The 19,501-nt window shown below is 40.7% G+C and overlaps 1 protein-coding gene across 1 annotated transcript in view; it reads left to right on the top strand.

The window, feature by feature from the left end:
* BBS9 (Bardet-Biedl syndrome 9) overlaps positions 1-19,501 on the top strand; it is a 220,222-nt gene that overhangs the window by 37,809 nt on the left and 162,912 nt on the right. The window contains exons 6-7 of the mRNA XM_053468017.1: positions 431-605; positions 2,945-3,029. Of these exons, the coding sequence (XP_053323992.1) occupies positions 431-605; positions 2,945-3,029 (260 nt within the window). The remainder of the gene's footprint in view (positions 1-430; positions 606-2,944; positions 3,030-19,501) is intronic.

The following is a 19,501-nucleotide window of genomic DNA, read 5'->3' as shown; positions in this document are numbered from 1 at the left end:
ATTGGCCGGCTTCAAAGATACCAGAAATAGGACATGGGGCAGAATGACCAGCTTTGGGAAAAAATGGTTTTGAAATAGCAAAATGCTACTTATTTTCTTATTTTATTGCCCAATAACTTGCAGAAAAAAAAAAACATAAAAACATTGGGTATTTCTAAACTCAGGACAAATAGAATCTATTTAGCAGGTTTTTTCATTAGCTTTTTTTGCATGAGTAAAATATTTTTCGGGTAAAAGTCAGAAAAAGTGTTTTTTTTCCCTTCCAAATTTTCATAATTTTTTAAATGGGAAATTAGATAATATGATAAAAACAATGGTATCTGAAGAAATGATAAGAGCTGCTTACCCTTGGGCCTTCTTAGATTTTCACAAAATACATGTGTTGGACAATGTATAAAAGGGTGTTTTGTTTTTATTTTTTCCTCCAAAGGTCGAGATTTGATTTGTATCCAGTCAATGGATGGGATGCTCATGTTTTTTGAACAGGAAAGCTATGCGTTTGGTCGGTACTTGCCAGGATTTCTTTTACCAGGTCCATTGAGTTACAGCCCCAGGACAGATTCCTTTGTTACTGTCTCGTCTTGCCAACAGGTTGAAAGCTATAAGTAAGTATTAAAGACAAATTATTAAACTCAAACTTTCATAAAGCAATGTTGATGGAACATCAATAAATTTACTATTTATTATATTCTTACTACACTAAATATCACAGTTTATGGACTAAACATAACAGTAGAGCATAAAAATGGTTTCTATGATAACCATTTTGCCAGAGACAATATATTAGGATATTTACATATTGGAGAAGGGCTGCCAACATGGTGAATGTTTTGCAAGATAAAAATGATCAGGAAATACTAAGGTATAGTCTGAAGGAGAGAAGTGAGAAGTCCCTTCGAGTGTTTAAATATTTCTAACAAAGTACACGAGTGAGGTTTATTTCAAAGAAGGGAAATGTAAAAGCAAAAGGTTGTAATCTTAAAATGGATGGTCAGTGCCATCTGAAGTATTAGATGTAATGTGAGGAAGCTTTACTTTTCTGAAATGATAGTAGGTAAATGGAGTAGCTTCCCATCAGAAGTGGTAGCGGCCAACACAGTGAGGGATGCATAGGATACCAATCAAGCTATTGCGAAGACAAGAGCAAGGACTGATTAGGGTCCAAGTCTTTGTATCAGGAAAATGGGCAGACTAGGTCTTATTTAGGTGTTCAATGGTTGTAGTAACGGTAAAGGCATTTCTGAACAAATAGAGATTAGAGATATTCAATACAAATGTCACATCAACATTATAAACACCTCATGTGGGATTGTTTTCAGTTTGTCCAAAGTATAATCAAATGTATCTACAAAGATGTAAGAAGCTTTGTACAGTACATTTTTTCCATAATGTAAATATACCCTGGTATACTGGGAATATTGGGCATACTAAATTGTCTCCTAAATAATTCTCCTGAATGTTCTTCAGCATCCCAAAATAAATTTAAAGTTGACTTTTACAAAACAAAATTATACAGTGACTAAGGCCTTGGAATTCGGTTCCAAATGCATGGAAATATAATTGAAAAGTCAAACACAAATATAATCTTCACTCCAACTAGTAGATAGCAAGACCTGTGTTTTAATCCAATTTACAAGAGTTTGTTAATGAATACTTCTACAACTGCAGTGAAGCATAAAAGTGTATTGCTATTTCCATGACATCATTTGGTAAACACTAAGTAACATGTTACAGCCCAGGGGGTATAACTAACTTCTCTATTCCTACTCATTACTATTACACTCAAAGAAAACAAGAGTGAGTTGTGCATTGTAAATACAGAAATTGTTACATTTACGCAGTAATTGACACCCAGCCTTTCAAAGCAGTTCAGTATTGGCCACAAGAATTACAGGGACTGAGCAACTATTTTGAATTCTGGTATAGCGTAGTCTTCTTTCTAAACAGCTGTTTTGAAAATTAATGAGAATGTAATGTATTAAAAGGATTTACATGCAAATGCATTTTTAAGAATGTTCTGACTGTTTGACAGCACAGTTATTTCTATTAGTAGTTTGGCTATGATAAAGAATTACAGTTACAGGGCCAGATTGTTAAGGGCACAGTGAATAAAGCCGAAAGGGTATAAAGTATTGCTTCTTAACAGGTTCAAATATCTGCTGTGTATTTATAAATCGTTTCAGCGTGTTAGTCCCGAGTAACTCCACAGCACTCAGAGAGTTTGAGAGAACTTTGGAGTACTGATAGAATGTCAACTGTACCAATTAATGCTCATTCAGTCAATACAGTCAAAGTAGTTGGCTAAAAACAAGCTGTTCAAAGCTATTATTGACAAACATGTTAAAAAAATCAATTCAGAATTAAATCAGTTGTGTCTACAGCTCCTGTGTGGCCCACAGAGTGTTGCAATAACAACATTCTTCCAGTCACTTAACCCCTATCCCTTTTAGGGAAATGGCACCTTAGCATTTAACATAGTCGCTATAGGTTTAGACAAGTCTATACATTGTTTTTTGTGCCCGTTAAAGGAGCTGTTCCACATAGGGGGCCCTCTTAAATATCCCCAGATATGTTCTGCATCATCTATAGAGAAATAAAAGAAAGCTATCCTTCATTTTGTTTTTCTCTTTAATACTTCCAGTCTCTTTAAAACTGTGCTTAAAAGTTTTTATTTAAATACTACAGTTGCCTAGTAATAAAGTCCTGTCATTCCTCCAAAGCACTTCCCTGTGTGTTAGATCATAGCATTCTGATCATGTCAAGGTACCAAAGGTAAGAAAAGCAACATGCATTTATTACGGATAGGAGAGCTTAACGTAAACTGGTTAATAGTTATTTGCTTGATTGGTAGTCTTTTCATTTGTAAATGGTTTCCTCAAAGTATTTTTGTATAAGCCATAAAACATATCTTTCAGAACCTTTATTTCTTTATTGTTTGCAACAGATACCAGGTGCTTGCCGTCGCAACAGATGCAAATTCCAGGAAGGAGACAGAACAGCAAATGATTGGTGCTGGGAAAAGACTGGTGGTAACTTTTTTTTCTTGGAATTACATGTAGTTTATGTGACGGTTTCTTTGTAGGGCAGGAAAAGTTCCTGATGGACAGCTTTAGGATTGTTTACACAACCAATTTTTTTGCACTTATCATTTGAGGTGTGTTCTCTTGCTAGTGAGTATATCTCAAATATTCAATACTAATATATATCACGCACCGCAATTTTGATGTAAACTGTGCTAACAAGCTTGTTAAAATCAACCCATCAAAGGAGACGTTTTTGGCCTGTTATCTAAGGCATATGCTAGTATAATCTGGTTGGCATTACCACAAGATCTGAAGTCTCAGGAAATCAAAGACTTTTCTTATAGGTGATTGGGAATGAATTGTGTTTTAATGCAGACATGGATGAACACATTTGATATTAAAATTGCCCATTAAGTACATAGTTAATAATGCGTCTTCAAGACTAAAGACAGCACAGTGTTGGTCTTCGTATGCTGTGTAGTTAGCAGTATCTCAGTGGATAGACACAGCTGTTTCACAGACTTACACTACCTGATATTTTCCTTAGTGCATATGGCAGGGAATACTTTTAGTTTTATGACATGTTTATAAAACTCCCTTTGGTCATAAAAGAAACAATATTTTCTTTGTGTTTTAGTTCCTTTAAATTGATATAATATTCCTTTGCTCATCATATTTGAGTAAGCATGTATTACTGTCTCCGGCTTCATACCACATGAGACTCTTTATGTTCATATCGCTGACGCTATTTGGGATTATCACGTAATCATAACAAAGCCTCAGTTTTTCATGTATTTAACTTGGTGTTAAGACGACCAGTTTCTGTTTGTGCTTCCTAAGCATAGCAATGACTTTAAAGTTAGGTACTTGTCATCAAAATCATGCATGTTTCCAGGTAAGCAATCTCCAATTATATAATGTCCCTACATATGTCACACATCCTGTGTAGTCGTGTGTATTAAGTCACTATATTAATTTAAAAATGTCAGTGACATGTCATAGAGGGCTGCTAAGTTGACATTCTTTTAAAAAAAATTATCTGTGGAGATATCTCACCATACCTTGGTTATTTTGCGCACATCCCCAAAATTAGTGCAGTGTATTTCCTTTTATTAATCAATTTCAAATATTCAAAATGAGCAGCGATTTACTGTTCAGTGCCAATCCCCCTTTTCATAGAAATCATTAACGTTCAACATTTTTTTTTTGGTAATAGAATATAGGTTTAAGTGTGTTTTTTTTCAAAACCATCTTTGTATCATCTTTCAGAAATAACATGCAATCAGTATAACTCAGTTTTAATGATCTGTGGCTGACCACAGCTTTCATCTCCTCTCAAAGCCTAAATGTGTGGCGGTATTTTTATATCATTATCTTTCACCACCTTTCTGTAATCTTTTTAAGCACGTCTGATTTTTGGTAACATTGCTTTCTTTTCAGTCTCCAGTTATAACTTCAATCACAACAGTACTTTTTTCTGATATTTTTCTGTTATTCCTTGTAAGAGTTCTAATTGAAAAGGAATTTTGTTTCATAAGCTTAGCAAAGGCTAAGCTAACTAAGTAAAACAAAAAGAAAAGCATATTCATAAATTCTGTGTAAACCTTTTAATGCTGCTAATCATACTGCATACAATACTAAAACGTTTATAGAACTGAACCTGCATGAAATATTAAATTTTTTTTTTCTGTATAATCAAACATGTTTTGAAGTGAAATCTTTTTCTCATTATATATTTTAAAGCCGTGTCACACTCTGTGCCTGTAACACAGAAATCACAGCCTCACAGACATAGAGTGGCAATCAGTGCAGCGAATGGTTGCAGACCTGGATCTCAGACCTGATTTTATTCCTCAGCTTTAGCTCTCTTGGTGACCCCCCATGCTATTTGTATGGTCTGTACACCATGTAAAGCAGCCCAAGGCTCCAAAGCCATGCCCCCATGAGGCCTTCTCACACAAGTCCTCCCAGTTGCTGCTCTGTTAGGGGTAGCTCTCCACTTAGATATGATTGGAAACTAATGCGAAAGTGTGGTGGGACACATATGATCATTTTAATGACAGGCACATCAGCTAGTGAATATATACACCGATCAGCCATAACATTATGGCCACCTGCCTAATATTGTGTAAGTCTCCCTTTTGCCACTAAAACATCCCTGACCTGTCGAGTCCGCTAGACCTCTGAAGGTGTGCTGTGGTATCTGGTACGAATACGTTTGCAGGGGATCCTTTAAGCCCTGTGAGTTGGGAGGTGGGGCCCACTTGGATCGGACTTGTTTGTTCAGCACATGTCACAGAGGTGCTCGATTGGATGGAGATCTGGGGAATTTTAAAGCCAAGTCAGCACCTTGAACTTGTTGTTGTGTTCCTCAAACCATTTCTGAACCATTTTTGCTTTTATGGCAGGGTGCATTATCCTGCTGAAAGAGACCAATCCCATCAGGGAATACCGTGTCCATGAAATGGTGTACATGGTCTGCAACAATGCTTAGGTATGTGGTACGTTTCAAAGTAACATCCACATGAATGGCAGGACCCAAAGTTTCCCAGTAGAACATTACCCAAAGCCTCATACTGTCTCCGCCGGCTTTCCTTCTTCCCATAGTGTATCCTGGTGCCATGTGTGTTCCAGGTAAACGCTGCACACGCACCCGGCCATCTACATGATGTTAAAGAAAAAGGATACCAGGCCACCTTCTTCCATTGCTCTGTGGTCCAGTTCTTAAGCTCGCATGCCCATCGTAGACACTTTCGGCAGTGGACAGGGGTCAGCATGCACACCCTGACTGGTGCAACAAACTGGAATGCACTGTGTGTTCTGACACCTTTCTGTCAGAGCCAGCATTAACTTTTCCAGCAATTTGAGCTACGGTAGATTGTTGGATTTGACAACACGGATTAGGTACACCACTTTTTCTCCCTTGGACCACTTTTGACCAGTAACACCGGACAAGAGCTGCAGTTTTAGAGATGCTGTGACCCAATAATCTAGCCATCACAATTCGGCCCTTGTCAAAGTTGATCAGATCCTCAACACTTGCTATTTTTCCTGCTTCTAACACATCAACTTTGAGGACAAAATGTTCACTTGCTGCTTAATATATCCCACCCACTGGCAGGTGCCATGATAACAAGATTATCAGTGTTATTCACTTAACCTTTAAGTGGTCAAAATGTTATGGCTGATGAATATATGTATAAACGGTGTCATACTTTCACATTGTACTGTTATTGTTAGCTTTTTGGTAAAAGTGCACATTAATACTTTTTATAGACTAAAATTCAGAACTAACTGCTAAATGTGCAAATTGTTATTACGTACATGTTTTTATGAGGGTAATCTTTGTAACAAGCACACATATGTTATTGTGTCTACAGTGAGTTGTACAGCATTAGAAACCATACTATCTAGATGACTAGCCTTCCTTCCTCGGTTCTGCACACACATGCAGATGAAGAAGGAAGCAGATATGGGAAGTTCCCATGTTTACTGAAGACATTCAGTTAGCAACAATTTACGTGCCAGGACAGTCATGTAGAAATCAATCTACGTTCGCCCCAGGACGCGTGAGATTGCGGCGCGTCCTTTAAAAAAAAATAATTCAACCATGCAAGTCAATGGTGCCCAGCTTTCTAATCACAATGTGATTAGTAAAATAAATAACTGGTAACATGTAAAAAAAAAATTAAAAAAAATATATATTTTTTTATATAGGAACAAGTCCTAAAATTAGCGAGATATCTTTAAACAATCCTTGCATGGAAAGAGTTAAAATACTGACATGTTAAATGCCCATGGGGTGTCTACTTTTAAAAAAATGTATGATTTGATGGGTTAAATTGAATAGGCCGGATTCAACAGTGTCCCAATTAACAACCCCACAAACCCATGCATGTGGGTATCACTGTACTCAGGAGATTTTGCTAAACACATAATGATGTGTTGTGTGACAGTGACATATACCAGGAGCTGTAAATTCATACCTAAAGTACATGGGGGGGGATAAACACAAAAATACTACTGCCATTGTCACGTAAGGGTTAAACATTACTTTTTAATAGGGGTAGCTTTATACTATACAAAAAAAGTAATTTTGGCATTTGTACATTTATAGACTGGACCCACTACTGTACAGTAGAGGACTGCATTGGGAGGCGGGTCCCGCGAAACTTGCGGGCGGTCTTGCTGGTGCTGCAGGCAAGAGCGGGCAGTCAGGCACTGTACCTGCGGGTCCCGGTAATCCCGCGCAGTCCTGCAAGGCTGCCTTATAGCTGTTCCCTTAAATCGTCTCCTCTCTTGCTCCGCCCAGGAACAAAACAGAGTCACGTGATGTGACGTCACTCCGCAAGAGAAGAGACGCTGTGAGGGAGCAACGAGAAGGCAGCCTTGCGGGACTGCGAGGGAACATTGCGGGAGCGGGCAAAAAATCAGCGGGAGCGGGATTAAAAAAGCCGTCCCGCGCAGGGCTCTAGTGTACAGCTGATACTATGCACTTTCTTCATAAACAAAATATTGCAGTATATGCACATAAAAGCTTAGTAATCATACAGTGCAGTGAAAAAGTAGTTGACTCTTCCCAATTTCTTCTATTTTTGCTTATTTGACACATTTAAATGTGTCAGATCGTCCAACTAATATTAATAAGACATCATGGGAACAGGAGATATCATGGGAACAGGCTGGTATATTAAAGATCTCAGATTTGTACGAAGACCAGATCATTAAAAGTTTCCCGACATTACAAACACAATTTGCTCTATCTCCGGGGGAATGTTTTAAATACTTAAGGATTAAAACCTTTTTAAGCAAAAATATTTGTTTTGATAATAAAAACAGTGCTATTCTTCTCTTTATAAAAATATTAAAATCTAATGAATATAATAAAATGACTACTAAATCTTTGGGTATAATTAATGCATATAAAAAAATTCCTCTCTCTCCAGCCTTAAAGAAATGGGAAAAAGACTTAAATTGTGTTATAGAACCAGAAGACTGGAATTATGCCCTGAAACTTACTATGAAACATGTTCATTGTATGAACCTTAATGAGCTACAGTTTAAATTGGTGAATAGATGGTATAGAGTCCCATCACTATTAGCAAAAATGTATCATAATGCTATACCTAATTGCTGGAGGTGTGGGGAATTAAAAGGTGACGAGCTACATATATGGTGGAATTGCACAGTTATTAAGAAATTTTGGAATTTTATATCTATTCGTTTGCAAATAATTTTTGGACAAAAATGGAGTCTGACTCCAGATCAGGCTTTGTTACCTTTGAATCTTCCCAATACAAATAAAAATGACTTGAGATTTCTCCTCCATATATTAACAGCCGCAAAAATGGAAGTGGCAAGGAATTGGAAAAAGGCTGAAGGGATTACATGGACTAAAGTGAAAGCGCAATTAATTTATCAGTGCCAAATGGAGAGGGGAATTGCAAGCTACCCAGTCTTCTACAGAGAAAAATATTCCTTCTGGAATGGCTGGGTAGATCAATTACAAAAGGGCAAATTAGACTAATATTATATAAACTTAAGCAAGACATAAGAACTTAATCAATAAGCAGAATTTAACCCTGGTGATGCGGGGACCAAATAATGTATATCTGTGAATAATGTACGTGATCCAACTGAAATTTAAATTTTTGTTATATGTATGGATGGTTTATGTCTGTTTGTTAAATTCGCTTATTAGGATACAATCGAATTTTTTTGTACGTACCTTTTTAAAATGCAAATAAAGAATAATATAAAAAAATATATATTAATATAAGACAATGTGAGTAAGCATAAAATGCAGCTTTTCATTGATCATTTCATTTATTGTCAGTAAAGACTTGATCAAAACCTATGTCACCTATGTGAAAAAGTAATTGCCCCTAAACCTGATAACTGGTTGTTTACAACTGAAATCAAATGTTATAACTGACAATTGGTCTTTTATATTGCTGTGGAGAAACTTTTCCTTACTCATCATGGCTGAATTGTTTTCATTCAGGCACATTGGAGGTTTTTAAGCCAATTCAAATATTTTGACTAGGCCACTCTTTTGAGCCATTCAGACTTACATATGGGCTTCAAATCATTGTCCTGCTGCATAATTCAGATGGCCTGACATTCTCCTTCAGGATTTTCTGGTAGTGAGCGAAATTCATGGTTCCATCAATCATGGCAAGTCGCTAAGGTTCTAAAGCAACCTCAGACCATACGACTACCACTATCGTGTTTTACGGTTGGCATTAAGTGATTATTGTGGAATGCTGTGTTAGCTTAATGCCAGATATAATGTAACCCATGTCTTCCAGAAAGTTCCACTTTTCACTCATCAATCCACAGAATATTATACCAAAAGTCTAGGGGGTCATCAAGATGCTTTTTTGGTAAATGTTCTTTTTGGTCAGCAGTGGTTTTCTTCTGCATCTCTCCCATGGAAGCCATTTTTACCTCTTTCTTATTGTGGAATAGAATAACTTGATTGGCCCGCATAGAGCCCTGACTTCAACCCCATTAAGCTAGAGATGCACAGAAATATCACCCGAAAATAGCATTATTGGCAAAATGGCAAAAAAAAAAATGCTGAAAATAATCTACCTCCATCCAGGGGCGGGCTGGGCTGGGGGGCATTTGGCCCACAGGGCGCCCTAAATCTAAACTAAATGGCTGCTGCACAAGGCCGGATTAACGTAAGGGGTGAGGGAGCTGCTGCTCCAGGCCCCTACCTGAAAATAGGCTAAATCAGGGCCGGGTTGGCTAACCAGGAAATTCTCGGTGGGCCGGCTGCTCACTGAAGTGCTGATGTGGCCACATGACATGTCTTTAATGCGAGGCAAAAGCTCTCAGCAACCGCATCCGCAGGGGCCCTGCTGCTTACCTGTGCCCTACTCGCACACACACTGTGCGAGAAATGCCTTTTTTTCCGGCCAGGGGAAGCAGGAACCCAGTGGAGTCACGTGAATTTACGTCATGTCACATGACTCTGCTCCGTTACTTATTCCCCTGTGTGTGTCATTTTTTTGTGCATCCTGAATTTCCAGTTTCGGTCCAGAATTTTCATTTTGGTGCATCTCTACATTAAATGCTTTTGTGATGAACTGGAGCGTAGATTGAGAGCCAGACCTTCTTGTCCAACATCAGTGCCTGACCTTCCAAAAGCTCTACTGGATGAATAGGCTGAAATTGCCTCAGAAACTTTATAAAATCTTGTGGAAAGCCTTCCCAGAAAAGTGGAAGCTGTTATAGCTGCAAAGGGGGGGGGCAACTACCTATTAATGTCTTGTATGTCTATGTATTTAGAATGCAATGTCATAAAAGTGTCTGTTGGTGTAATGGTCAGCTTTCCCAATACTTGTGTCCATATACAGTGCCTTGAAAAGGTATTCACCCCCTTGGCATATACCTTATTTTGTTGCATTATAACCTAGTATTCAAATGGATTAGTTGGCGGTTTGTATCATTTGATTCTCCACCACTTTTTTGCACAATAAAAAATATTTTGCATATTCAAACAAGAAATAAGACAAAAAAAAACAGAACATGCATAACTATTCATCCCCCCCCAAGTCAATACTTTGTAGAGCCAAGTCTCTCTTGGGGTACATCTCTATAAGCTTGGCACATCTAGCCACTTGGATTTTTGCAGATTCTTCAAGGCAAAACTACGCCAGCTCCTTCAAGTTGGATGGGTTCCGCTGGTATACAGCAATCTTATACCACAGATTCTAAATTGGATTGAGGACTGGGCTTTGACTAGGCCATTCCAAGACTGTTTCCCCTTAAACTACTTGAGAGTTGCTTTAGCAGTATAATTTGGGTCATTGTCTCTGGAGGACTGAAACAGGTTTTCCTCAAGAATTTCCCTGTATTCACCACCATCCATTGTTTCTTCTATCCTGACCAGTTTCCCAGTCTCTGCTGATGGAAAAACATGGATGGTGTTCTCAGGGTGATGAGAGATGTTGGGTTTTCACCAGACATAACATTTTCCTTGATAGACAAATAGCTAAATTTTAGTCCCATTTGACCAGAGTACATTCTTCCATATGTTTGGGGGGCTTTTAGAACAGGTGTATATATATACTGAAATTATGTGACACTTAAATAGCACACAGGTGGACTTTATTTAATTATGTGACTTCTGAAAGTAATGCGTTGCACCAGATCCTATTTAGGATCTTCATAGCAAAGGTGGTGAATAAATATGCACACACCACTTTTCTGTTTTTTATTATTTCGAATTGAAAAAAAATTTTTTTCTTCATTTCACTTTACCAAATTTAAGAAGTAATTTATTTTATTTTGTTGTAAAAGAGAACAGAAAAAGAAACACATGACAGGATTCCCAAAACAGCCATGGCCAGAGGCCGAGCAGCGACACAATGTAAATACATCAAATAAGTTACAGAGATGGTGAACGAGCATGTGCCAAGTGACACAAACTGGCGCAGCTAGGCCTGTAACAATCACATAGTGATGGGATACAAAATACAGTAGCATGGCGTGTTTACAGCTAGATTGATACAAGAAGGCCAGTAGTATGCCAGTCGCAGCTGGAACTTGCATAGATCATAGCATGATAATAGAAATCCCCTGTCACCAGAAAGAGGGGAACGAGAAGGAAAGATAGAGAGAGAGAAAAGAGTGGGAGGGAAGAAGGACAGAGGAGGGGAGGGGAAATGACGACTCTCCCAGCCAAGGCACCGCAACATTGGACGGTGTGAATTTCTCCAGCCAAGAATCCCACGTGAGATAGAAAAGGTGGGACGTGCCATGCAGGTATGCGGTAATCTTTTCCAACTTGATGATGTCCCATATTTTAGCTTCGATGAGAGAGATAGCAGGGGCGTCCGACTTCCAAATCTTAGCGATAGCCAGACGGACCGCCGTACAAATACAGAAGATTAAACGGTGGGCCGATGGTGACAGAGTGTCCAGCGGATAATTCCTGCAGAGAAGGGCTGTCCGAGGGTCAGGATTCAGGCGGGCTCCAAGGGCTGCGCTCAAGCTGTTGAAGAAGTAGGACCAAAGAGACGCAACCTGAGGGCAGGTCCACCACGTGTGGAGGAAGGTCGCCTCATCGCTGCAACCCCGGAAGCAGAGAGGTGAGTGGTCCGGAAACATGCGATGAAGCCTGGATGGCGTGAGGTGCCGACGCGAAAGTACTTTATAGCAGTTCTCCTGAACCAGAGTGCACGCGGTTACCTTCCAGACATTGACGTAAATCTCACCCCAATCCGCGGGTTCAAGGGATTGCCCCAGATCCAGCTCCCAGCGCTGTTCGAACAGAGGCGAGGACGGGAATTTGATCCCCAGCATGTGGGCATACAGATGAGAAATCGCACCCCGTGGCTTGTGTGGAAGGCGGGTGGCTTGTTCATAAAACGTTGGGACATGATCCGGATGACGTAGCAGAAAGGCGAGGACAAAGTGCGAGAGCTGGTGAAACCGGAAAATTTCTGTAGCAGGGATGTCGTAGCGAGAAAGGAGGTGTTGATAGGAGCAGGGTTTGTTGTACACGAGCATATCCCCCACCGAGACAACTCCTTTCGTGATCCACCACTGGAATGGGCAAGGACGACACCCAGCAGGAAAGTCAGGATTCTGGAAGAGCGGTGTCAACCGGGAGCCCTGGCTCGTAAGTCGAAATCTATACCGCGTGCGGTACCACAGGAGGAGAGAATGCGAAAGGGTGGGGCTGGCAGAGATCAACGTCTTGTCAAGGGACGAATGCCACATAAGCCACCCGGGCAAATCCCGGAGCAGAGATCCGACTCCAGTTGAACCCAGCGGGGAGGAGAGTGGACCACGGAGAGGGAGAGCAGCATCGCCAGTTGTGCAGCGACGTAATAGTCGTAGAACAAAGGGGCGGATAGCCCACCAGCAGACTTCGGTTTGTAGAGATTAGCTTTAGCGAGTCGACTTCTGCGGCCCTGCCAGACGAATAGTTCAATAGCCCTTTGGAGGCCAGTGATGTCATTCCTCCGAACAGGTAACGATATGGAGCGAAATAGATATAGAAGTCTGGGCAAGAGCGTCATCTTCACCGTATAAATCCGTCCCATGAAAGACAGGGCATAGGACGACCATGTCGCTAGGTCACGCCTCAAACAAAATCAATTTTAATTCCAAGTTGTAATGCAACAAAATAGGAAAAATGCCAAGGGAGTGAATACGTTTGTAAGGCACTGCAGTGTACCATTACATTATGATAGAAACATAGAAACATAGAAAGTGACGGCAGATAAGAGCCAGAAGGCCCATCCAGTCTGCCCAACCTCTGAGTACTCTCCTTTAGTACTTGCCCTTATCCTATATCTAGCTTGGCATTATGCCTATCCCATGCTTGCTTAAATGACTTTACTGTATTAACATCTACCACTTCCACTGGGAGGCTATTCCATGCGTCCACTACCCTTTCCGTAAAGTAATATTTTCTGATGTTACCATTAAACCTTTGCCCCTCTAGTTTATGCTTGTGTCCTCTTGTTGTGGTTTTATTTCTTCTTTTAAATAAACTTTCTTCCTTTACTTTGTTGATTCCCTTTAAGTATTTAAATGTTTCTATCATATCCCCCCTGTCCCGTCTTTTTTCCAGGCTATATAGGTTAAGATCCTTTAACCTGTCCGGGTAAGGTTTATTTTGTAATTCATAAACCATTTTAGTAGCCCTTCTCTGCACTTTCTCCAACATATCTATATCCTTCTGGAGATATGGTCTCCAGTACTGTACACAATACTCCAAGTGAGGTCTCACCAGTGATCTGTACAGCGGCATGAGCACTTCCCTCTTTCTACTGCTAATACCTCTCGCTATACAACCAAGCATTCTGCTAGCATTACCTGCTGCTCTACTGCATTGTCTGCCTACCTTTAAATCCTGTTTAGTTTGACAGTGTTATCCTGTTCAGCACTCTAGAAGTCCAGTTGGAACAGTTAAGTTTGATTTGGGCACAGCTGCCCCCTTTTTCTGATAAACAGTGCAGTTCTTTCAAGTGAGAGTTGACTATAGGTACATTTCATGGTACTTCTAATTAAAGGGAAAAATAAGCATCATTTAAAAAGTCCCACTTGGTAAATGTAAAAGTTGCACCAAATAAAAGGTCTGTTATCCATTCTAATTATGAAAGTTAATGTACCAAACAGCTTTAATAAGCATAATCTGGCAGTTTTGTGGGTGTTATGCTTGCCTGGCTATCTTTTTTGTTCCATGCATTAAATCTTTGCCAGCTTTTATATTAGTCTTAGTTTTCTCTTATAACATCTGCTTGATGGATCATGATATGTTATGATTGTAAAGCGGTGTGAGAAAATATATACCATGAATAGTTGTTAGCCAGTGATCTGTCACAGATGATAGACTAAACTGGTATTAATTTTTCTGTTATTGTTGTGCAAGTGGTGATATAATACAATTTAAGTTTTAGTTAATCTGTATGCTGTGTAGCTTCCTAGTAGACTTTTTGAGGAGTTTGTGGTGTTCCAGTGATTCCTCTCTGGTAAGTGTAAAGTAGTTTTTTGTCAATATTCTCCATAGCGCACAAGTTATGGTGCCATATGTCCTCATTACAATTATATTGTGGGTTGTCACTTTTTTATCTGTAGTGAAGTCTAGGAGCTTGAACTCTCCCATTAACACGCCCTTTTGTGATTAGACCTTTCTGTTCTGTCTAGCACTGAATCAATATATTCAATGCTGAATCTAAGCGACCCCACTTAGAAAGCATTGGTTCAACTGTTGGGCCTACAGAGAGGTATAATTTATTATTTATTTGCAATGCATGATTACATTGGATTAAAAATACCATTTAAACCATAGTTTCCAACAGGTGTGTGTGTGTTTTTCTTCATGGATGTCACAACTCTACCTGAAACTTAATCTTTCTAAAACTCCACTCGCCACTCCATTACCTGAATTCTCTATCACCATTAACAACACGACTATCAATCCTACTAACCAGGCCTGATGCCTTGGGGTCATCCTTGACTCTAACCTCTCTTTCATCCCTCACATTCAGTCCCTCACCAGATCCTGCCGCATGCACCTAAAAAAACATCTCTCGCATCCACCCATTCCTCACCCAAGAATCCACAAAACCTCTGGTTCATTCACCTATCATTTCCCGTCTTCACTTGCTGCTAGGCTTATCTTCCTTGTACGCCGCTCCTCTTCTGCTTCCCCACTCTGTGAAATTCTCCACTGGCTCCCTATTACCTTTAGAATTAAATTTAAAATCCTGGTACTAACATATAAGGCCCTCCATAACACTGCTGCTCAATACATTTCTGCCCTCATAAACAAATACTCTCCTACTTGATCCTTACGTTCTTCCCATGGGCTATGGCTCTCCTCCTCACTTATCGCCTCTTCCTTTTCCCATCTACAATATTTCTCTTGGGCTGCCCCATATCTCTGGAATCTACTTCCACCAAACCTTCAGCATTCATTCAACCTCCTTCCCAACATTCAAGAAACATCTCAAAACCTACTTCTTCTGAGAAGTATACCATCTTAGCTGCTAGAACTTCCCTTTCACTGATACAACCCCACACTACCTCTCACCCTTTCTCTATGCCTTATGTTTGTTCTCACCCCATTCCCTCAAGATTGTAAGCTTGCGAGCAGGGCCCTCTCCACCTAATGTTTCGGTTTGTCTTAGTCTGTCAATTCTCGTCTTGTCTTACCCCTTGAATATATGTGTTGTATTAAGCACTGCAAAAATTGTTGCCACTATATAAATAAAAGATAATAATAATCATAGTATGTTTGTTTGTATGATAATACACTTAACCCCCAGAAATAAATAAATAACCCCCCCCCCCAAAAAAAAACGAACATTTTAGTAATGTATCACTTTAAAATTTAATGTTCTCTTAATTGGTTTCATTAACCAACAGTATCTTGTCGTTTCATTATTCACCAGTGGTTGGAAACTCTTGATTAACGTTTTTTTTTTTTTAAATGTGTTTTTAAGATGTATTAACTGTGATAGGTGAATTATTTCATTTGTTGAAATAGTCTTGTGTATCTCTAGTGCCTTCAGAGCATTTTGTTAGCCGAGGGACAGTTGTGTGTGTTTAGTTTCACAAGAAACAGAACTTAAATCTGCACCTGATATTTTTGTTAACTTTATAATGTATTGTTTAAATGTGTTAGTGGAAATAAATTACCAAAGTTTGTATGTGGACACACACTTTAGTTAAGTATCTAATATTGTCTCTGTAAATAGTTTATAGTTTTTATTGTGTTGACCACACATAACTTACCATTGAAGCAGTCGCTAGAGGGGGGGGGGGTGCTCAAAAGAGCTAACCCCTAACCTAACTCCTCACCAGAAAAGCCAGACCTTTTTTGGGGACCCGGCTCCACCTTGGCTTTCAAGTGTCAAAACCTTGTACGATACGTGTTTATTGAAAATAAATATTAAAAAAATGCAAAAACACGCATGCTCTGTGGAAAAAAATCAGTGCAATTGCGTGGACAAAGACAATATACAAAAAAGTGCTCCCAGAGGAAGCCCCAGACTTGGACCAAAGAGGGGGCAAATTGAAACCTCTGGGCTCAGGGCCGGACTGGCCCACCGGGATACCGGGAAATTTCCCGGTGGGCCGGAAGGTCCGTGGGCTGGGCGGCCGGCAGACTAACCATGAAGACAGCCGCTGAGCGGCTGCAAATGGCATTGAACGCCTCCCTCCGTGCCAGGGGCGGGCTGGGCAGGGGGACAATTGCCCCCCAGGCTGCCCGAAATCTAATCAAAGCGGCCGCTGGGTGCTGATGCGGCCGGCCGGCATCAGCCCCCAGCAACCGTGTGCGATGGCCGTCTAGTGATGGGAGCAGCGTGAGGGGTGAAAGTTCCGCCCCCTCACACTGACCTTTCACCCCTCACGCTGCTCCCATCACTATGCAGCCATTAGACTGCCGAGAATGTAATCTAAACGGCCGGTGCGTGCTGATGCCGCCGGCCGCCTCTGCTTTAATACTTTTTTTTTACTTTATATGGCAAGCCGATCCAGCTTACCATATAAATAAAAAAAAAATGTTTTAAAGTAACTCCGGCCGGCGGCATCAGCACGCACCGGCCGTTTAGATTACATTCCCAGCAGTCTGATGGCTGCATAGTGATGGGAGCAGCGTGAGGTGGAAGCTCCGCCCCCTCACACTCAGACTGCTGCAGCACCGGATGTCAGGTCAGTGGCATCCTGTCAGCATAGAGGAGAACAGTGTGCAGCTACCAGGAAGTCAAGAGAAGTAGAAGGTGAGTAAAATAATGTATTTTTTGTACTGTATAATGTTTTTTTGTATTTGTTAAAAACAAAAAAAATCGGCATGTGTGTGTATGTAAGTGTGTCCCCCTATATGCCACTCTGCCTCCAGAAATGCCTTATACCCCCCTATATGCCACTCTGTCCCATGATATGCCTTTTAACCCCCTATATGCCAGAGTTGCATATAGGGGTATAAGGCATTTCTGGATGCAGAGTGACATATAGGGGGTCAAAAGGCATATCTGGAGGCAGAGTGGCATAAATGGGGTTAAAAGGTATATCATGGGGCAAAGGAGCATATAGGAGGGTATAAAGCATATCGGGGAGGCAGAGTGGCATATAGGGGGCATAAGGCTTTTCTGGAGGCAGAGTGCCCCATGATATGCCTTTTAACCCCCTTCATGCCACTCTGCCTCCAGAAATGCCTTATACCCACTATATGCCACTCTGTCCCATGATATGCCTTTTAACCCCCTATATGGCAGAGTGGCATATAGGGGGTTAGAAGGCATATCATGGGACAGAGTGGCATATATTATTTTTTATTTAATATGGCAAGCTGGATCGGCTTGCCATATAAAGTAAACAAAAATGTCCCATGAAATGCCTTTTAACCTCCTATATGGCAGAGTGGCATATAGGGGGTTAGAAGGCATATCATGGGACAGAGTGGCATATAGGAGGGTTGAGGCATATGAGGGAGGCAGAATGGCATATAGGGGGGTATAAGGCTTTTCTGGAGGCAGAGTGCCCCATGATATGCCTTTTAATCCCCTTTATGCCACTCTGCCTCCAGAAATGCCTTATACCCCACTATATGCCACTCTGTCCCATGATATGCCTTTTTACCCCCTATATGCCAGAGTGGCATATAGGGGTATAAGGCATTTCTGGATGCAGAGTGACATATAGGGGGTCAACGGCATATCTGGAGGCAGAGTGGCATAAAGGGAGTTAAAAGGGATGTCATGGGGCAGAGGGGCATATAGGAGGGTATAAAGCATATTGGGGAGGCAGAGTGGCATATAGGGGGGCATAAGGCTTTTCTGTAGGCAGAGTGCCCCATGATATGCCTTTTAACCCCCTTTATGCCACTCTGCCTCCAGAAATGCCTTATACCCCCCCTATATGCCACTCTGTCCCATGATATGCCTTTTAACCCCCTATATCGCAGAGTGGTATATAGGGGGTTAGAAGGCATATCATGGGACAGAGTGGCATATAGGGGTATAAGGCATTTCTGGAGGAAGAGTGGCATAAAGGGGGTTAAAAGGCATATCATGGGGCACTCTGCCTACAGAAAGGCCTTATGCCCCCCTATATGCCACTCTGCCTCCCCAATATGCTTTATACCCTCCATATTATGGGGCAGAGTGGCATATAGGAGGGTATAAAGCATAGTACGGAGGCAGAGTGGCATATAGGGGGGCATAAGGCTTTTCTGGAGGCAGAGTGCCCCATGATATGCCTTTTAACCCCCTTCATGCCACTCTGCCTCCAGGAATGCATTATACCCACTATATGCCACTCTGTCCCATGATATGCCTTTTAACCCCCTATATTGCAGAGTGGCATATAGGGGGTTAGAAGGCATATCATGGGACAGAGTGGCATATAGGGGGTTAGAAGGCATATCAGGGGGGCAGAGGTGCATAACTCGGGGGTAGGTTGTCAAATGAAAGGAAATAAAAACCAAACATGTCTCAATCATAGCTTTTATTAAATATGGAAAAAAATAGTCTACATGAATTAATAAAGAAATAAAAGTTTCTTACCAGAATATCGTGAAGAATAATGTGATCAGTGTTTTGTTCCACTGAATAAAATGGAACTCTTTCATCTAAAAATGTTCGCAGTAGTAAATGTTTTGATCCCATTATGTGTAATGTATTTCATTTATTAGGGCCTTTTAACACTTTTGCTTTCTGGCATTTTAATACAAATAATGAGATAAAAAGAATGGCACATAGTGTGACTCGGGTGTGTATAAGGGGTGCGTGTGGGTATAAGAGCTTCACCGTGAGATAAACTATATGGGGCTGGTCTCCAAATTTTTCCAGGGCTGCTTTTCAGTCCCAGTCCGGCCCTGTCTGGGCTTTATGCTATCCCAGGCCTAAGGCCAGAGGACCAAACTTTCCCTCTCTCACGGGTACTCACTTGATCTTAGCCAAAAGGCCGAGAAGCGAGCACTGTTGTTGCCTGGTATAAGCAGC

Source organism: Spea bombifrons, chromosome 5, assembly GCF_027358695.1.
Source record: "Spea bombifrons isolate aSpeBom1 chromosome 5, aSpeBom1.2.pri, whole genome shotgun sequence".
Classification (NCBI taxonomy): Eukaryota; Metazoa; Chordata; class Amphibia; order Anura; family Pelobatidae; genus Spea; species Spea bombifrons.
Note: the sequence above shows the minus strand (reverse complement) of the source record. Positions and strands in the feature narration are given on the sequence as shown.